Source organism: Argopecten irradians, chromosome 5 (genome assembly GCF_041381155.1).
Source record: "Argopecten irradians isolate NY chromosome 5, Ai_NY, whole genome shotgun sequence".
Taxonomy (NCBI): domain Eukaryota; kingdom Metazoa; phylum Mollusca; class Bivalvia; order Pectinida; family Pectinidae; genus Argopecten; species Argopecten irradians.
In genome coordinates this window covers 18,017,555-18,040,756 of record NC_091138.1, presented here as the reverse complement: position 1 = coordinate 18,040,756, position 23,202 = coordinate 18,017,555, and the positions used below count along the sequence as shown (strand labels likewise).

The 23,202-nt window shown below is 36.8% G+C and overlaps 1 protein-coding gene across 1 annotated transcript; it reads left to right on the top strand.

The window, feature by feature from the left end:
- Positions 1–9,445: 9,445 nt before the first annotated feature.
- On the top strand, positions 9,446–23,202 carry LOC138323078 (meteorin-like protein). The gene is made up of 4 exons (XM_069267418.1): positions 9,446–9,739; positions 16,074–16,492; positions 19,479–19,535; positions 20,909–23,202. Exons 1-4 carry the CDS (start codon positions 9,648–9,650, stop codon positions 21,217–21,219), a joined length of 879 nt encoding a protein of 292 aa, XP_069123519.1. The 5' UTR covers positions 9,446–9,647; the 3' UTR covers positions 21,220–23,202.

The window sequence follows — 23,202 nt, the reverse complement described above, 5'->3', positions numbered from 1 at the left end:
CTGAAACTATAAAATTTCTCTCAATGAATATCACTGTACTCAGATAATTATAAGATATTATCTTTCAACATTCTATCTACTTGATTTAGCTACAAGTTACTAAGTAGGATTCTGAGTATATATTTTTGTTTTGTTTTAACGTGTCCACGATATCGACTCATTTTTATTGTTTAACTTAAAGTGAATAGTCGGGCAAAGAAAACCAGTCTAAATGCCTTCATTGGCCTTCCAAAAGTTCTCACATATTAATAGGACGGTCAAGTTCTGCTTAGTTTCCCAGTTCTGACCATTAAAGTAAAGAAAAGTTGAAAGCATTGAAAGCGAGGCTGCGTGGAAATGTAACCACGGACATAGTGAGCCGGGAGGACGTTTTAGAATTTTCATACTTTAAATTAATTTCTTCGCACGCAGACAGATTTTGACGAGAGATTTTATTTTTCCATTTCATAAGAAATTATACTGGATACATTCACACCATTTTTACCGACTTTAGCCATCCTTGCCCGACTGTTCACTTTAAGGCGTAACCTTAATAACCATTCGCTTTATCCGAAAAAGAAATATGTATAATGTGTTAAGAAGGTCCTGTCGTTTTGTTCGAGACATGTGTTCCTTAGGCGATCACTCTAGAAAGAGAAAAAAAGTCCTTGATTGTTCATGTTTTATGTATTAAATCTATCTATCTGGCATACACTTCATATCAAGAGTTAATGTCGTTATATTTGAATCATAGCAAATTCAAAACAGTAAAAGGTGGATGATAATTGTGTTCATGTGAGGTATTAGAAGCTAGATTATGTTCGTGTATATCTTAAGATAAAGAAAAGATATTGGCATACGGATATACAGGCCTATCAATAAGTATTAACACTCATCAAGTTACAAGGTAGACAACTCACGTGATTCTTGTTACGTAACAGTAATAAGAAAACAGTTCGACAAATATAACTAATCACTAACTTAATCTAAGTTTATACTGCAAATCACAGTTTCTCCAGTTGATAACATATGTAACAATATTGCACAACTGTGTCCTGATTACCTCTACAAAAGAGGATAGGTTAAACCCGAGGAAATCTTTCCAAAAATGTAACAGAAGTACAGAACAAAAATGTACTATCCTACTTTACAGCAGTATAACAGTGCTAAGTCCATGGTATACAGAGAATCAAGGAATCTGGATTACTTCAGGTTTATCTCCTGAACCTCTGTCTAAAATACCAATACATGAAGGCACACTACCTGCGCTTACAGCACTGTAACCATAGAGGGACCAAGATCGATGAAGATTTCTATCACAAGGTATTTACGTAACTTACATTTGCTTTGGTATTACTAATGTATATCGGTGAATTAAAAGAAATCTTCAACCTCTTAAAAATGATATAGGGAACCTCGTCCCAAACGGGAAGTTGACAAACAAGGAGTTTCGCCTCGTGTTGGAAAGCTTAAAAATGTTTCATCACGGTTTAAGATCCACACATTTTAATTCCTTGTGTGTAAATGGTAAATTGTGTTCTGATGAGATTTTAAAATGTAGATTAATTTCATAATGAAATATTTAGAGATATTGACATGCTGATGTATACGTATATCACTGCAAATTCCAGTGACAAGATAGACAACTCTAGCGAATTTTATTATCAACAAGTAAGCTATAAATATATGCAATCAAAGACAGTTTGATAAATAAATCTTTCCTGGTTACATTTGTCTTGTAAATTATATCCTTTACCTATATACTGTTAATTTTTGATAACACATTGTAAATGCAACTTCATTGCATAACAGTATCCTAGTTATCTGTATAAAGTAAGAGAGTGGCCAAAACTGAAATCTCTCCAAAACGTAACACAATATTCATCAAAGTGTTGTTATCACTAAATGTACAGGGGAAGTGTATTTTCCATGTTTGTACATTGGCGTGATAGTGTTAATTTTAAAGGCATGGCAAACGTAGTACATCGGAATCTAAAACAGTTCAAGTTCTCTTGAAGAACTCTTTCTTAATTATTACAAAGACAACAAAGATTTTACTATCAAAACTCGGAGGACTGATATGTTATAATGGAATGTTATTGTTGGGACACAGCTGAAGTTGTGTCGAAAAAGGAGTTGGTCAAACTCATAACTCGTAATATGTCAAACAAATATTTCAATTACATAGAAAAAGTATTGATGGACTTGAGTGTCGATTAGTAGTATTTTATATGATGAATAATATTTGAATGTACGTCGTTTATTATTTAGTGTTGTGTCGTCGAACATCGGAGCCATATCTCTCTTCAAGTAAATTAGAATGTGAATATAATAGGCTTAGATAACCCCAACATCCATTTCTACCATCTACTGCCTAAAATGATTGTCAGTACAAAAAACTTTATTACTTAAACACTTTATATACAATAAAGGGTATTGGTTTGCATTATATAATTTAGTAATTCGAGGTCTCGTTAGTAATACCAGTGTTGATTCCGTATATGGGCAAATCTATACATTATGGTTGCCTTGTATTACCTTTCACCTCGGTTATAATTAAAATCAATTTCAAGGCCGACATGGAACAACTCTTCCTAAAACTGCTATACATTGGTGAAAATGTTCATGGTATATACTGATTGGGCCTTGTTATCATGATTCGGCAACAACTTAGTCATCATAATAATTATATGAAGATTATCTTTAAAGAAAAACGCACGATACTACGAAATGCACTATAACTTCGTAGTTTGGGTGGAAAAGGTATTGAAGTCGACGTCATAGACAGGAAAATATTCAGCGTAGTAAGTACATAAAACCCAGGTAAGTAGGATTGGGAGAGACGCCATTGTATATGGAGTAAATATGGCGACAGTTTGGGGTCTCGCTTCCTCTACTTCGTGAGAATGAGACGTGATTAAACCTATCCATGTCTGTTTGATGTGCGATTACCTGGTGTTAAGTGTTACACTTCCTCGATACAATGACTTTAACGTCAAATGAAAAAAATCCTACTCAGTATTGTTAACAGAGCAAAATGACTCACAAGTCATTGGTTATGTTAAAACGCATGTGATGCTTTGTCGTGTTTTACCCTATTATATTGAATGTGAAGCGGTTCACACGTCTTGACTGAACATGGTACATGTATAAGGAATACGCCATAAAAATGATATCATTTATCATTATAAGAAATAATAGTTTGATAAGGTATAATTTTACACAAAAAACGCATACTCACAAATTCAAAACAGCAGTTAATGTAAAATTTAAGCATTGTACTGATTTCTTAAGATAAAACTATTAGACAATAAAACTACAGTTACATGTACCGTAACTGGGCGAACATTTTGGCATGTAATTTTTTCTTCATTTATCTTAATTAAGCCATGGAAATAATTCAAATGGCTTCAAATGCCTTTTAAACGTTAATTACAAAACAGAAATTATGTACTGTAAAATTGTTATTTGTATGCCTTATGCAGATTTAGATGTAAACATTCCTGCACAAATAACTTCATAATTACTAATAACACTAAAAATGTGAAATGAAATTGTTAACCACAATTTCGCTTGATAGCCTGACCATATTTACTCATTTTACTTCACTATAGCACTGCCAAAATTAATTTTCAGCTACATTTGTATTGGTTAATAACATATTACAAGCTCATCTTGATTCGTGAGTATGAAAAATATGGCAGATATAACTTTGCCAGAGTTCTGAAATTATTGTATGGTACACCAACACCATCATTGAAAATCTCGTTATCTAATAGATGTCAATGCAATTATTTCCTCAATTTACCGACATTAATAGCTAAGTATTGCTTTACTATTAAGCCGTTTGCCTCTTGGATCTGTTTTCCTTAAGTAATAGAGAAGTACATCTAATTGATGGCACTATTATCCAATGTGCAGCCCAGGCGGCAGGGCGGCGTCAGTCTCACTTACTCGGGTCAGCACCCGTATCCCGGGCTGCAGCTCTCCTTACATCCATCAAAGTATGGGCTCGTTATACGGCTATCATCCCCCAATTAGGTGTCCTTATCGGACACATCTACAAAGTGAGCTGAAGGCGTGTATAATTTCACAGCGGTGTACTTCAGCCCAAGCGTGACCGATCCTATATACACAGATACGTTACCTTCTTCAGTAACGATAACATATCAAATAACGTGACCAATCTGATCCCAGAGATTCTTCTTATGTTTCCATGGCAACGCACTTCACCGCCAAACACTCCAGAAAGCGCCAAATCTTTCGAAAGACGCAACAAATTCAAGATACATATGTACAACATTTAAAAAAAATCATTGCAAAATATTCTATTACTACGCCTTTCACCAAAATATTTCGCAATGACACTGAAACACTTCACGACAAAATACCTCACAACAACTGAACAAAATATCTTACAACAACTGAACAAAATATCCTACAACAACTGAACAAAATATCCCACAGCAGCTGAACAAAATACCTCACAACAAACGAACAAATTATCCCACAACAACTGAACAAAATATCCCACAACAACTGAACAAAATATCCCACAACAACTGAACAAATTATCCCACAACAACTGAACAAAATATCTCACAACAACTGAACAAAATATCCCACAACAACTGAACAAAATATCCCACAACAACTGAACAACAACAACTGAACAAAATACCTCACAACAACTGAACAAAATATCCCACAACAACTGAACAAAATATCCCACAACAACTGAACAAAATATCCCACAACAACTGAACAAAATATCCCACAACAACTGAACAAAATATCTCACAACAACTGAACAAAATATCCCACAACAACTGAACAAAATATCCCACAACAACTGAACAAAATATCCCACTACAACTGAACAACAACAACTGAACAAAATATCCCACAACAACTGAACAAAATATCCCACAACAACTGAACAAAATATCCCACAACAACTGAACAACAACAACTGAACAAAATATCCCACAACAACTGAACAAAATATCCCACAACAACTGAACAAAATATCCCACAACAACTGAACAAAATAACAACTGAACAAAATATCCCACAACAACTGAACAAATTATCCCACAACAACTGAACAAAATATCCCACAACAACTGAACAAAATATCTCACAACAACTGAACAAAATATCCCACAACAACTGAACAAAATATCCCACAACAACTGAACAAAATATCCCACAACAACTGAACAAAATATCCCACAACAACTGAACAAAATATCCCACAACAACTGAACAAAATATCCCACAACAACTGAACAAAATATCCCACAACAACTGAACAACAACAACTGAACAAAATATCCCACAACAACTGAACAACAACAACAACTGAACAAAATATCCCACAACAACTGAACAAAATATCCCACAACAACTGAACAACAACAACTGAACAAAATATCCCACAACAACTGAACAAAATATCCCACAACAACTGAACAAAATATCTCACAACAACTGAACAAAATATCCCACAACAACTGAACAAAATATCCTACAACAACTGAACAAAATATCCTACAACAACTGAACAAAATATCTCACAACAACTGAACAAAATATCCCACAACAACTGAACAAAATATCCCACAACAACTGTTTTTTGTTCAGTTGTTGTGGGATATTTTGTTCAGTTGTTGTGAGATATTTTGTTCAGTTGTTGTTGTTCAGTTGTTGTGGGATATTTTGTTCAGTTGTTGTGGGATATTTTGTTCAGTTGTTGTGGGATATTTTGTTCAGTTGTTGTTGTTCAGTTGTTGTGGGATATTTTGTTCAGTTGTTGTGGGATATTTTGTTCAGTTGTCTAAACAGACATATTTTTTGGCCTTATTGTTTGATTTGTTGTTTTTGCGATTTAATGTGAGATTTTTTGTTAAGACACGTTTTTAACAGGTGTTTTTTGTGATTTGTTGTGTTTTGTTTTGAGGTGTTTTAATCAGGTTTTTTGTTAGAAGCATTTTTTTCCGGAAAATAAAACGTGATGAAGGTTACGATATCATGCCTTATCATGTCCGGCCTTGTTTTATTACGTTTTATTAAGTTTTTATATAAATTGTTGCGTGTCTTGTGTTTGTTTGTTTTTTTGTGGTTTTTTTGTGGTATTTTGTAGTGTTTTTGTTGTTGTTGTTGTTTTTAAAATTATGTTCAAAACTGAACAAAATACCTCACAACAACTGAACAAAATATCCTACAACAACTGAACAAAATATCCCTCAACAACTGAACAACAACAACTGAACAAAATACCTCACAACAACTGAACAAAATATCTCACAACAACTGAACAAAATATCCCACAACAACTGAACAAAATATCCCACAACAACTGAACAAAATATCCTACAACAACTGAACAAAATATCCCACAACAACTGAACAAAATATCCCACAACAACTGAACAAAATATCCTACAACAACTGAACAAAATATCCTACAACAACTGAACAAAATATCCCACAACAACTGAACAAAATATCCCACAAACAACTGAACAAAATATCCTACAACAACTGAACAAAATATCCTACAACAACTGAACAAAATATCCCACAACAACTGAACAAAATACCTCACAACAAACGAACAAAATATCCCACAACAACTGAACAAAATACCTCACAACAACTGAACAAAATATCCCACAACAACTGAACAAAATATCCCACAACAACTGAACAAAATATCCCTCAACAACTGAACAAAATATCCCACAACAACTGAACAAAATATCCCACAACAACTGAACAAAATATCCCTCAACAACTGAACAAAATATCCCACAACAACTGAACAAAATACCTCACAACAAACGAACAAAATATCCCACAACAACTGAACAAAATATCCCACAACAACTGAACAAAATATCCCACAACAACTGAACAAAATATCCCTCAACAACTGAACAAAATATCCCTCAACAACTGAACAAATTATCCTACAACAACTGAACAAAATATCCCACAACAACTGAACAAGATATCCCACAACAACTGAACAAAATATCCCACAACAACTAAACAAGATACCAAAATACAGAAAAATAACATGTACTCATGCTGATGCACAACCTGTGGTAATTATTCCCAGTACCCGATAAATGACGTCACCAAGCTCCAAATGTGTCTTTACCTATGTGTTTATTTTTCTAGGAATGTCCACGGTAACAAGTGTCCATTTCAATCGTTGACAGCAAAAGTGCATTCCGTTTTGTCATAAACATTTTGTTAATGTTACATGCCGTTATACCCCGCTTAACAATCGTCGTGTTGTTCTTAGTATAAAATGTTTTCCAAACACAATTTTCTGGCATAACAATATACAACTAAACACCAATTTAGGCAACGGAATATGTCAAACGTTTGACTGACATTCTAAAGATACCTTTCCACGACACACAACAAAACATCATAACACATAACTAACACAACAGCATATTAGAGAACTACACAATCAAACATCACATCTCAAAACAAATCTGTACTCCAAAATTTCGCAGCAAAGCTGAAAACCAAACACTACTAAACATCAAAAATCACCAGAACGCACAAAAAACAACAACTTTGCATCATACTCCGAAAAGTAATATCACAAAATAAAACACCACAAAACACTCCATTAGCACCATACAGTTAATAATTCGTGACGAAGCACAACGCCATACAGCAAAACACAGCATAACACCACAACAAGAAACAAAATGTCAAAACACTGAATAACAAAACATAATGACATAACAGAAAACACAACCAACAACAAAACACATCACACAAGAAAGTTCCCCAGAATATCACGAAATAAAACAAAACAATTAAAAATTCCAGGACACAATAGAATTGATTCACTGAACACTACAAACAACATAAACACATACAAAACGAACATAATTTAAAAAACAACAACAACAACAAAAACACTACAAAATACCACAAAAAAAAACAACCCAAAAAAACAAACAAACACAAGACACGCAACAATTTATATAAAAACTTAAACCTCACAACGTAATAAAACAAGGCCGGACATGATAAGGCATGATATCGTAACCTTCATCACGTTTTATTTTCCGGAAAAAAATGCTTCTAACAAAAAACCTGATTAAAACACCTCAAAACAAAACACAACAAATCACAAAAAACACCTGTTAAAAACGTGTCTTAACAAAAAATCTCACATTAAATCGCAAAAACAACAAATCAAACAATAAGGCCAAAAAATATGTCTGTTTAGAATCTCAGAATCCGGTTCCGGCCATAATTTTAGAGTGAAAGACACTGAAAAAAAAAGAAAAAAATCCTCCCGACCGACCCTACTTTTTTGCGAATGTAGCCCTCAACAGACATATATTTTTTGACCTAAAACATCCATAAAACAAGTCAATTCAAAACGCCGCACAACAAAAACAAGGAAACTTCACACACAAAAAAAAAACAAAAAAAAAAAACCCGTAACAAAACTCCACCCACGAAATACACTACAATGAAATAACATCACATCAAATTCAAATTTCCTCACATTTAATTTACTTTACAACATAACACCTCACAACAAAGGTAACACATCCAACTTCACAACAGAAAAAAGATTTCACAGCAAAACATTCCACATACAACACTTCAAAACTAAGCATCTCTCAACAAACGCATCTAACAACAAAACACCTACAAAAAATATTCTACAACAAATCACCTCATATCAAAACGCTTCATATCATCATATCTCGCAAATAAACACAACAAATTACCTCACAGCAAACACATATCGCAACAAGATACCTCACAATAAAAATTTCACAGCAAATACCTTGCAAAAATGAGAACCTCACAAAAAACACCGCAGCAAAAACATATCACAACGAAATAATAAACACTAAAACACTTCACGACTAAATACCTCACAACAAAATACCAAAGTTCAGCAAACGAAATATAATTAAAAAAAAACAATAACAAAAGCAGAGACACAACATGGAGTGATCATCCACTGCAGTAATGTACTTTGTCGATTACTCCTGATAAGCGACGTCGCCAAGCTCCAAATGTGTCTTCGAGTATGTGTTTATCGTTTGTGGAATTTCCAATGTAACATTAAGTGTCCATTTCAATCTATGACAACTGTTTGACAGTAAAGGTGCTAGCGTTCTAGCTTGTTACAAGTCGTTACACCCACCAAACAATCGTGTTGTTGTTGTTCTTAATATAAGATGTTTTCCAAATATTTATTTTTATGGTCACTGCGTAGTGACACAACATAACAATAAACTTTTGTTTTGGTTAGAGTGGTGTCACTTCGATTAGTTTGGGTGACTTACATTCGGTACCGATAACAGCGCCAGACCACGCCCACTGAGATGATGCCAGCTACGGTGTGATGTGTACTCGCGTGTCAAGACTCCATTCTGATTGGTCCGCGGCTTGGGGGCGGGGCTCTCGTACTACAACCACTTGTGGATCGTAAGATCTACACAAGCGATCAGGGAGTAACGAGAGTGTTGTATATACAAACAGTGTCGCAGCTATGTAAGGAATACACAGGTGTCCACAGAAATGTCGTTACCGATCCTACAACCCCAGGGCTGAGTGTTTGATGGCCGTCCTTTCCCCCGGGTCGCCTCCCCACCCAACCACATAATATGGATGTACCCAGGGGATTTTTCATGCTGTTTCTGTTTGTCATATGCGAAGGATTTGAGCAAGTCTGTCAACATTGTGATTGTAACGTGAGGTAAGTAAAAGTTTACCTGTATATATAGTAACTATTATACAGGCCTGTCAAGTTGAATTATACCTGATTTCCTAACACACATTGCTTTATTTCTTTGTCTACACTTGTAAGTTTACATACTTAATCTTTATCTCCGGAAACAGGTAAGTATAAATGTTTTTTTTTTATGATTTAATGGTTCTGAGTGCGATGTGTCGTACTTCGGTCTACCTTTACTTGGTGCACCTGTAAGTAATTTCAGTTGGACGATTACCCTGTGTATTGTACAGGTGACAGCGCTCCAGGGCTCGTCATCAGACAGATTATGTAGGAAATTTATTCAGGGAATTTAAATGTAGGTAACACATGGTGGAAATGATTTGAATGTAGGTATAATGTATGGTCTCGTGACTTGGGCCGCGTCGCACCTCAGTCACTAATGTGGATCCGTGCTCTACAAAAACTACTTGGTTACTTTACTCTCCGCCGAGGCTACGCGAGTCCTGTTCATGTGGTTTGACTTGAGAAGATTAAATCGGAGAAACCTCGAGAGGGCTTTAGGGTTGGGGATTTATCGGACTACGATCGCTAACCCCCAAGGGAGCTATTGTGGTCTCTGTTCTGGGCTCTAATTAGTCCCAAACAAGTGTAAAGAGCGGGTTAATCTCTGAAACCAGTTCTGGTGCCGAATGCTACCGCGCTTGAGTAAAGTGTCGAGAGTGTTTTTTCGCTAATGTACGTCTACGTGTTAAGTAATTTGACATTGATTGATTGTCACCACGTTAATCAATGAATCCAACGAGTAATACATGTCCATGCTTAATTAACATCTTTATTTCCATAAGTTTTACAACTTTTTGGAATTGTGTAACAGTGCGTTAATTACTAGATTTCCGCGAATAATTTACATCATCACGTTAATCATTCCACCGTTCCACGTGGTCAGAAATGTAACATCCATGCGCAATCCATGTCCACGCGCTGAATAATATATACACGCGAGTTAGCTTATGTATTTTCACATAAAGTAATTAATTCATGTCATGTCACCATACTACTTTACGCGGCTCGCGCGTTTTGTAATGTGCGTCCACGCGAGTAGATGAATAAACATAATTAAATGATGCCTGTCAGCGTGTCCATTCGCTAAGTAATGCTTACCAACGCGTCAGTTGATTCGAATATACGTACATGTATCTGTAGTGGTCCAAAGTTAATAAAAGGATGCCATTGCTTTATGTATCTTCAATTAAAAGATGCATTTTCATATAAAATTGTGACGTAAGTTCACAAATTGTTGCTGATCAAACGCTCACTTGATGTGATGTTTCTTACGTGTGATATTACAGATACATTATCGAAATGTCGTCTATTTTGTATGATTTATCATTGGCAGTTTTAATTTCTTACAACAGACACATGCACTTTTTGTACAACAGCCCTGTGCAATATGTCCTTGGCCTCGTGTCCACGGCCTCGTGTCCACAATATAGACTATGCTATCGTAATGTGTTTCGTCCTTGGAGTAAACTCGTAGTATACACGTTTATATATATATAATTTACTATAAAGTAAATAAAAAAGACATGCTGACACTATCTATAATATTCCGCGGCCGTATCTCTGTATCGCACGGCTGGGATCCTGGGAGCTGGTCCACACGGACGCCTTGGGGATTAGAATTTGTAATGTTTACAATTTAATTTGCTTACTGTTTACCATAAGTCGTTATTCTGTATAAATAAAAAAGTTTGTTACTACGAGGGACCCTGGGAGGCTGTGTAGACCCGTCTCCCGCCCTGACACTACACAGCTGGTTACCCTGAACACGGGGCCGATATTTATCTTGGGTCCGCATTTTCTCACAGTGCCTTTTGGGGTGTTTATATGTGTACGAAGCACTGAACATTGATGACAGCTGTATATAGGTACCTAACTGTTCCCACCCTCAGCACCAGTGAACCCCCTCCCAAAGGGACATCGTCAACAGGCTGGAGATGTCAATTCCAGTATTTGTACTATGAATCTATTAACTAATCAGGACTGGTGCAGTACAAAACAACACTTTAGGGCGGGCTGTTTGCTGCCCTCGGCATTGGTGGACATCCTAGAATCTCTGGCGGGATCTTGGCTTCTGCGGTTGAACCATGGGAAAGTCGGGGTTGCTCAGTACTTATACTCTTTCTTGTACCTCGACGAGTCACAAAGGCTCGGCGGGAGATAAAAACACACGTTAGAAATATAATTAGGCATTAAAGATAAACACACTAACAATATTTCAAATAAGCTTTTCGTATTCTCGTCATGTCTTTGTGTTCCGCAAGCTTATCCCTAGTTAACAAAACGGAACAGATTTTAAGTAACTTCAACAATACAGATACTATAAGTAAGCGTATATACATTACTCATGGGTTATTGTAACAGAAGCGTTTTACTTTCCTCCATGCCTCGTCGACGAAATTATAACGTAGTTACGGCTAAGTAGAGGCTATGGATTAGCTGGTAACTACCCAGTAATTACAGATCAGGGTCTGAGTACAAGTTTGTGCCTTACCAGCTATATAATCTGTAACCTGAGACGTTAAGGGTCCTAACGAGCTCCCTTCGTCCGTCCAAAGTTATATGTACCACTTGACGGAGTATGGCTATGTCACTTTCGGTGGACCTCGCCTTTTACCCCTAATCCTACCACTGACCCATATGACCTCCCTTTGCGCGCGAGGTGTTAGGTATCAACTGTTCCTTTTTATGGGCGATAATAAACATTTTTGGGGTCAGCGATCATCTGGTCTTGTTTCCCTAGTTAGTAGGACCAGTGGAGGTCAAACCATCCGGGGTCATGTCTCGGACTGGTCGGGAGGGGGTAACGTTTTGGGTGGGCCGATATTAAAGTCAGAAAAGCGATATGTCAAGAAAAGTAATATTTGTCAGGACCGCTCCACTATGATTCGATACTAAACTTCACAATCTCCAAAAAGTTTCCATGAAAGACATCAAAATATATTTTTTCAGCATTCCTACGAATTTATCAACACTCACGGGAGCTTTTCACCAAGCACATTGGTTGGAAAAGGGTATGGAATTTGCTCAGAAACACGGTAGCATTTGGCTGACGACATAGTTTTCGACAATTTAACATCCGTGACCCTTTGTTTGGGATTGACTTGCTATATCATAAAGTCATGACTCTGGAATTAATACTGTGACTTCTCGACTTTCCACTCTCGATATGGCCACGTATTATGACGCTTTAAACAAACTCGAAATTGACAGAGGCCTAATTAAACAGGTTAATTGCTGTTTTGTATGTAGAAGGAACGTTTCAATAGTTCAAGGACAAAAAACGAATCAGTATCAATCAAAGTTCCGAATTATTTATTGTTATAAAATATGAGAGCAATGTCTATAATGGGCGCTCCACCTTTCCGTGAAGTCTGGCGCCTTGTTCCGGCGCCCATTACGGGCCCATTATGCCCCATTAGAACCCGCTTTAACATTCCGGGTAGATCACTGTGTTCTATGGATGTGAATCATTCCGACACTTTGTGAGTCAATACCGTAATTAAAACGACTCTTACAGTTTTGGTAGTTTTAATTGCCGAAATTCACGAGCGCTTTTTCAGCACAAGTGTTCTATTTATATCTACCTGTTAATTATACTGTACCTATATACATGTACGCACAGGTGTAACACAATGTACAGGTATGTGTCTACGTCTCCGGGTGACGATCACTTCAAACTTTGCTCAAGTTTGCCGTAAACATACAAACTACACATACTTAGGACTGGTCGGAAGACAGTTCTTGTCAAACACACTGTTATCGTCACACTCGATGTTGACAAACTGCAATCAAAAGTGATATGTCCGCTAACCCATTGCAGATGCACTCTACAACACCAACAAACGACATATCTGTGTTGTGCAAGAGTAGAATATCAGGTGTAATAAATGGTGTCCCTTTTAGTGTATGTAGGTCAAATTCCACATCCGAGATAATTACAGACTACAAGCCCTTTTATGGTAGAGAAACTAATCAAAATGAGATGTTGCTTTGCATAAAATTGCCTTACGATATTTGCATGGACATTACAAATGATTAATATCATACAGGTATCGAGTTTCTGTATCAGGTGGGCCCGTATTGGTACGTTAAATGGTACAACAGGTGCCCTAGTCTTGCCCTTTGAAATGTTTATGGCATTTTCCAATGACACCAGTACGTAAAGCGTCTAGACGATTCTGATGTATCGCCTAAACTCGAATTCCACTGCTAATTAACATGTTTGTACATCACATACCTACATACTTCACTGTCAGCTGCTGTTGTTTTTTCCTAGACAATTATAAAACAATGGACTTTTTATCCAATGAAAAGGGCTTATTTCAAACGCACATGTATATTAGTTTGGTTGTGTTATCCTATCTTCCCTTTTATTCTTCTGTATGCTAGATCGAAGTATTAGTGCAAGTAAATCATAAAGGGCAAAATCTTACTAATCTTCCCTTTTATTCTTCTGTCTGCTAGATCGAAGTATTAGTGCAAGTAAATCATAAAGGGCAAAATCTTACTAATCTTCCCTTTTATTCTTCTGTCTGCTAGATCGAAGTATTAGTGCAAGTAAATCATAAAGGGCAAAATCTTACTAAATTGTACAATTCTTATTCCTCATTGAACTGATAGCACATTACTTAGGTAACGTTATTTTCATACACTTGTAGTCACATACAATGGGAAACAAACAGAAAATTAAGGTTTAGATTGCGTAGAATATATTCTTAGACGTTATGATGTTCTAGTGTATTGAACAATTTGGTTTTATTTTAGTTTTACTTTCAATGTGTTTATGTGGTAGAAATATAACTATTGATATCATCTAATAAGTTTTATTATATAATTTGCCGGTTTCGCTATGACTTCATCTGACTCGTTGAATAGTTAAAGACTGAATTAAGTGTGTTCGAATGTCATCGATTGTTTGTCTCTGATATCGATTGTTTTGTCTCTGATATGCGTTGGTTTGAAGTCTGTCTCTTTTCTCATTTATTGATATATTTGACTGATTTTTGTTTGTTGTCTGATAAATATGCTTCGGATTGACGTTTGTAAAGATCATTGTTCTCTTAGACTTACTGTTTACTTGTGCGACATGAGGTTGCTGGACTTGTGGACTTTAGACCAAACAAATATCCGCACCGTCGACAAACCGGATCTTCTAGTAATAACAGCACTATGCATGGATTTACAGGCTTTATAATCAAGTGTAATAAATTCTTAAATGAGGTTTTGAAAGCTTTCAAGACAATTTACGTGACAGATAAATCCGGACTCTGTCGGCCAGGCACGGACCGGTTATTAGATGAGGGGCGCTCCGTTGAGACTGCGAAAGAGAAGTCATTGCATGAAGGCTTCCGTATCCCTGCTGTACAAGGAGCCTATGGAATGGACGATAGGCCTGACTTTACCTGCTATCTAAACATTGTTCTGTGTAGCTGATTACACGTCATTTATCTAACTGGGCTGTTATTAAACTTGAGAATCCTTAAGGTTATCTGTTCAGGGTCGGTAAGAACCTTGCGATCTTTGCCCAGCATCTCCATGTAATCAAGCGTGTTATTGACATAGTAAACCGTTATCTCCAGATGGACGACATGATAACGAGGTTCTGTATCTAAGTGATAATGTAACCACGCTTAATCAATTGTACAATGTTTAAATGTGAAGCTTGCTTAAAATTACGTGAAACTCAATTTTATTAAAATCTGACGCTGATGAGTGTTGACAATATAGTGTAAATACAGGACATTAAACCATAATAGGAGGGGTCACAAAAGCATATGTTAAACATTAGTTTAAATCCTTCACACGTGTCCGTGCTTATCTCCCCGGGCCAGACTTGGTGCCACTGCAGATAGTTATCTTTATAAAAAACAGAAACACAACCCTCGTCGACAGTTCCGCGGAAAGAGATTCACTTTTAGTATCACTTTTCAACCTTAAATCAAGGATGTAAATCTGGCCGATAACAAGTGTGACGGGCCAGGATTGATTGCTGGTCCCAAAACAGGGAGGACCGCGTCACGAGCGAGACCCGTTTATCGGCCATGTTCCCCGACTTGCATTTCGCCGTACGTGTGGAGATATCGGAAACCTGATAACTAAAGCATTTTATTTGATTATTTTTGTTCATTTGACATAATATGAAGGTTGATACGTTTATCCACAAATTATCAGTTAAACTTGGCATGTGTCGGAGTGTGTCTGTACTGTTATAACATTTATCTCTAGGCCAGCATGGCTTCATGGAATATCAGATTGGGCAACAATAACATGCTTATTTCTTTTATCATTGTAGTGAGGGATACAAGGAGCGGGGTGTTCGGAACATAAAACCTCGGTGCAACGAAGGCTCTATACGATGGAGAAATCCGAATGGAGGACTGCGCGTGCAACTGCAGTCTGGTTACTCTTCCAATTTCCGGGCATGCTTTGCCGTTGATGCCACAAACATTGCAGTAAAAATATCCCAGGAATTTGTGATCACTTCCGGTAAACCGTCATCCGGTAGAAGGTCGTCATACTTGCACGCAGTTGCTATGACAACCAACAGGACTAAAGAAATCTGCATCCCGTCATCATCTTCATATCCATCTGTGTTACTATATTTAGAGACAGAACAACTGCCGCACCAATCTGGGGTGCAAAAAGTGACATTTCATTACGTCATAGAAGCCATTCGGTCAAATCAGCTGCTCTTCAGTCCCATGCAGGAAGGTAAGTTGTAAACAAACAAACAAACAAACAAATAATAAACCAAAAAACTACCCTTGCATTTCAACGCAGGAAGGTTAAAACCGAGAACAAGTCTTGATTGCTTTTTCCGTCTACATTGACAGAAGAACAATCTGATCTTAATCAAACCCGGGGTTTTAAATGAAACTATTAGTAAATTCAACATACAAAACGTACAACCCTTCTCTCTGGTTCAGATTACGAGAGGTCTTACCTAATCTGACACACAAAAGTAAGCCACATCCCTTTTACCCGGGTTTGGATTACGTGAGACCTTGGCCCCAGAAAATCCTCACCCACCCAGATAGCCAGTAATTATCGTCAATGATTGTTGACCGTGAGTGGCACCTGATGTGTGGGACAAGCGGGTTCCTGTCCGAACCCGTCCACCGTGAGGTGTGAGCTCCACACACAACAACGCACTCAATAGTGCTATTGTTACGACATACACCGTTTACAACACGTCACCATCACCCACGCCTAGGTGTAAATCATGAAGGAACAAACCCAATCATATCTTAGGCCGCCTTTCATCTGCTATTCTATACACCTTTCTTCGTGTGGCAAACTGAACGTCGCTCAATAGAAGCGATACAAATGTCACTCTCCGCTCTACAATCACTCGCTGTTATTAAATAGAAAATAAAAAGCCACACAGGTATTCATACGCGTGCTCACTGAATAGCTATAGTTTTTACTGAATTGTTAAAGTGGGACCACATTCCAGCAGGTTTAAACGCGTTTCTTAACTTGATCAACAACAAAGTCACCCGAAAGTATATCGGCCGTAGAACTTTTGTCACTTTCATGTTTAGTGCAGCAATTCTGTAGCTCGTCAGTAGGCGAGAATGGCTTTCAATTTTAGGTGTAAAGTGGCTGTTGGTCCTCGGTAGGCTAGGAAGCCATTTGGTTTAGGCGAGAGTAGATACATTGAATGCCGAATAAAAATTAGTATTAACATATGTTTGGAGTCGGGTTGCACGCTATCTGAACCGTGAATGACGAGGAATGCTCTACTGGATAACGCTCACTCTAGCTGGGGACTTCTTACTTATGTCGCTCGTCATTCGAGCTGAGCCAAATTACTAAAACCGACAAAGACTTAACTTTTGTTAACACTAAATACTGGCCACACGTGTTTTTTATGTTCCAACCACCTCGGCGGTCGATCTACCGAAACACCTGATACAATATCAAAATGCTTCCTTTAGGAAAAAGAATGCGCGTTTAAATTAACGCGTAAAGATTTATGAGTTTGGAGCGTTATCTTGGTATCAACAGATTGAGAAAAAACATGTTACTCTCTAAACGATTTAATTGAAAGTGAAAATTATGCATTGAATCATATACTATAGTAAATTTCCTCTAATATTGAGTAAATGCGTCTTTAAACATGTTTGCAGTCCACGCGATATGTCTTATGGTAGTCGCCTCTTGACGACCTCTTATGTCCATGTAGTATTTTGGTGCTAAGTGTTCTCATACGACCTCAAATGTGTTATTTTGGGTCTAGGAGTTTCCACTTGGCACCATATAGCTTTCGTGCCTTCGTTTTGGGGAAGATGTATTTTCTTGATGGTTCTGAATATCCAGGCATTATGCCGAGTTTGTGATTTATATATTCCGATAAGTTGTAAAACTTAGCAAATAAAGAATCTGAATACGATTTTCCACTTTCGACATATGGCGTCCACGCCTCATTTTGTAGCAAGATGTTTCTCTTGACAACTTATAAGGTCCATAATATTGGGCGTAGTTTTTTCATCTTATGAACATTTTGTTGTGTTGGTTTTTAGTTATTTGGAGTTTTCCTACTCCATCCGTAGTATGCCCTATTTAGCTTTGTCTTGAACATTTTGGACCATCATGTATGCAAAACAGCGCAGACGTTTTATGCGTTTCGTTTACCTATGTATTTTCGTCAAGTTTTACTGCTTTTTTATTCCTCTGTTCCATTACGGATCAAAGAGTGATGCGAAGTGCTTCTTTATTTTTTGTACTATTCGGTTTTTGATTTAGATGGGTGTGTGTAAAACACATGCTGTACATCATGACGATACCATCTGTAGATGTGGCAGTGTTTGTGATGACTTCTCCACGGGTCGTTACTGATGTGAATACCACACTCTCATCACGATCAGACGACACGCTCGTATGGAGATCACACCGTCAGACCCTTCAGATACCAGTGCATGTGTCTAATATACTACAGGGACATGGGTCTACTTCGACCATATAGTACAATAACTACGGGGTTCAATGCTTTTCTATATCACTATCTGTATTTACTTTAACTCACTTTTTAAATGATCAGTTTCTTTTTAAATGTTTCGATTTATTGAGTAGACATTCTGAATGACCGACTTCGTTAGCTCTCTCGGTGTAATGTGATCTGGGGACAGGCGGGTAGGGTTTCACAGAGCAAGGACACTGGTCGGATTACCAGTATAGATACGAACTCGTCATTAGCTCTGTGGCCACATTGTTACCAAGTAAAGGTACCAAGTCCCCTCTCATTTCCCCCTAAAACAGAGATAGCCCCTCACGCAGGCACTGTTGTTATTCACCCAGGTACGAAAGGGGTTATCTGTATGCTATTGTTAGTAGTCTTTTTAAAGATCTCATGTATAACAGATTGTTCGTTAGACTGCACACTGTAGAAAGTGAAATTAAAGATGTACTTAAAAGCTTTTCGAGTTTGACATATTGTAATAGGCGTTTGTTTGAAATTCCGATGACTCAACATGGAGTTAAATAGGACACACAGATGTGTTTGAAATGCTATTACATGTTGTCTACGTGAAGTGTGATTTTCTTTAACGACAACTACCCTTTGGGAAAATTTGACGGCATAAGCTGTAATAATAAATAAAATGTCGAAAAATGACTTATTTTCAGAAATATTTCTTCATTAAAGTCTTAGAAATAATCTTTTTATCATAGGTGAAATGTTCTTTGTTCGTTGCAGATTGCCGTCCGTGTGATCCCCGTGAACTTATCCAAGCCTACTGCTCAAGTGACTTCGGTAAGTATCGAGATTGACCCTTAGTGTACTTTTCATGCATACCAGTTATGTTCCACAATGATTTAAATTACGTTATTTGTATAAGACCATGGAGGAAACTTTGGAATAAAAGTCAATACTTCTGAATATTATTGGAAAGTAAAGTCAACCGCTATCTGATTAATATTGGAATAAAAGTCAACCGCTATCTGAATAATGTTACATTATTTTGGACATTGCTTTGTCCTTTGTTTGGGTTGTTTGACTGGACGCACAGTCCAATGCACTTTCTTGAATTCTTCATGAAATGAGAAATGTGGTTGGGACATTATCCATAGGGAGCTTTTCAGTACCAAGGAAATTGCTGTTTGATTTAGGATGATGAAAGGGCGAATTTCTGTGCTGATAGGCCAGAATATCTTGTATTGTAGGAAATAAATTACATTTAACGCGTGTGACAAGCTAATGGAATCATTTATACAGCCCCAGAGGGTGCCATTGTACATATTTAAATTAAAAATTCCCCGAGTACAATGACGTGGCTGGATTTGTGGATTGTGGACAGGTTGATTGGACCTGTTGTATGGTGTGAAGGATAATATGTTCCCCATATCTGTTTACATCCCGGCCGGTCACAAACAAACACTCAGCTGGCCATTCCGATACACTGGACAACACAATGGCTATAGGCGATACCTTATTAACAGTTTAAAACGATTTTAATATCCGACGTTAATGGCACGTTTATTTCCTAATGATAATTCTAGTGTACATGCCAATACATTTTCAATTTTCATCACATCAATATTAAAATGCCATGAAATATCCTCCCTGATAGACCACTGAGGTGAACCTTGCACGGGTTTCTATACCATTCGTTTAGTTTTTATTTCAAACTACTTGATATATTTTAGTGGGACTTAACCATGGCGTGACTTTGTTCCTTTTTCTTAAAATAAAAATAAAAGCGCTACTTGAAAGAAACAACAGAAGCTGCTTCATGGAATACGACCATGGTTTATGATGAAATTATAATATTTCTCGGCCTTATATAGATTATCTCTATTTAACTTTAACGAATATCATTTGATAGGCGAACTGTGTATTTGTTATCATGCTTCATCGAGAGATGATTATAAAATTGACTTAAGTTCAACCATTATATGGAAACTTAGAAGGAAAATACCCAAAGTCTCCCAAAACACACAAACCCACATTAGAGCCCATCCTTAAATGAACTTTACTATTAATTTGACATTTGGCACAAACAACCAACTAACCTAAAACCTATCCAATGCAAAAAATAACTGCGTGACACGTGTTCTAAGTAATTTCCACTCGATACACATCTAATTCTCATGTAATCTGCAATAACATGCATTTTTCTTTTACAGTTGTGACCGGGAAGATGACATCAGTTAAACACTTTGACGACTTAGAACGGTCAAAGATGGACATTGAAGTAAGCCGCGTAATACGTCAGAAAGGTCAACTATTTACCTACTTCCGAGAGGACCAATCTCTCCGAGGATCTTTAGTGGCTCCCCGTGAATGTGGAGTCCAATATGGCAGAGGAGACTTCCTGTTTACAGGACATCTACGTCTTGGTCACTTGGCCATTTCCTGTTCGCCATACTTATCGGAATGGAAACAAGTACTAAAGACAGCATTAGCAGACGGAACCATGGAATGTGAGGTGGATTAATATTAGACTGGCGATAACGCATTTATAAACATATCATATTGTGTAAACCAGATAAAAATAACCAGAAGGCGTGTCTGTCCCTATTCGGCTATGGAAAATTAATACATCACTGCGGCATGCATTTTCTTTTATTGGCTTGGCCTTAATCCATTGCAGACAGTGACGATTTGACCACGCCTCTACATGATAAAGGTGTGTTCACAGAGGATAGACATTGACTTGACAAAAGGTTCAAAGCAGTTTACCTTTGTGAGTGTAATTTACTATTGAAGTAACCAACAAGTTACTTTATTACCGGCACAAATCAAGTGTTACAACCTGTGGAGGGTTGACTAGTGTTGCACGTGCATTAGGCATAATGTCGTGCGTGACTGTGATTGACAGGTTGGTGGGCGTGGCCTACCATGACCCTACCTGTGGCGTATCTGTGATATACGTGACCCATAATGGTGCAATTTGTGAACAACCGCAAGTCTTATCATGGCAGCTTTAACGTCTCTTTAAAATGACAGAAAACATTTCAAAATATTAATTATCATAATTCTCGGTTAATCATCGACAAAAACATATGTGACCTGGACACGGCCACGAACTTGTCCGAAGTTTAAAACAATCTTCATCTTAGACTTAGTCAATCAAAAATGACGTTACAAAATATTACGTCATATTATGTCTGAAGTGTAAACTTAAGTCTTAAGATTATATCATGATTTTGGAGCCTTATTTTGAAAGTTAAGTATATGTTTCCATCTAGATTCCAATTAATTTCTACATGATGCATGCAAAATTTAAAATTAATTTTAATCATGTGATGAATGGCTAGAACTAGATTAGACTGTCGGTTGTTTACTTTTTAGTGTTTGTGACGTTTTGTTGTTATTTTTAACCACACTAACACGTGTGACTGACACCTGTCCTTGAAGGGAAGTACGGATATATGCCCCATGAGGAGCCCCTGATTAATATTTGTGGGGGCAAGATGAAAATTGGATCATTGGTATAGAAATATGATTACTAGTTACTCAGCTTCAAAAGTCATTAATTATATCTCATCAAGCGATATCCATTTCAGATTTCATATGTGTGTATATATAGCAGTCATCTATACTGATTTGCCTTTCTACTTATTAACCCCTGAAATCTAATAATGAACTATTCCAGTATTACAACAAGAAGAGTCCATATGTATCTTCAGGGGTGAAAGAGTTTAAGAAACAGTATCATTATCATAAATATCTAGTTAAAATAAACATTCCAAACGGAAATACCAATGTTAGAGTCGATGTCATTTCAGTTTTTTATCATTGAAGTTTTAATAGTTTTCAAAATCACATCAACCACCTGGTATTATTATCATATTTGGCCTGAAAGGCGCAAGGCAGCAATACAGTAACAGTAATACTAAAGCTAAAGAAAGTTAATATATTTATTTACCACGATTCAGATTCCACATACTGACATTTTTCATCATAAACATATTAAAACGAGTGATAATCCTGTTTTCATATCATAATGTAGGAAACATTCGGAGTTTAAAACTCACCATTAATAACATTTCTTCTCATTGAAAAAGAAACCATTTTAATGACATTTCTATATTTTAGTATATTTCATTTACCAGAATTCGAAAAAACTGAAATGTGTTCGACAATTCGTCTTTGTTATTTCTTCTATTTTTATTCTCTTTAAACTGTTATATGCATTGTTTTTACTTTTCTTTATCAAATGTAGCGAAACACAATGAATTTAGGTTTTAGATTGGATACATTGTTCATACTAAATAATGTGTTTATACCATTGTTTACGATGAATACTGTAACTGTGGGTATCGTGTGTGTTTGTCACGTTCTGTTGATACTGCATGTTTATCAATGTTGAAGCAACTGCTCCAGAAATCATTACGTTTTGTTGTGTAAATAAGAGAGACTTTATATCCAACTTAAATGTTGAAGAAAATAAAAAAGAAGATACGAATTTTGATAA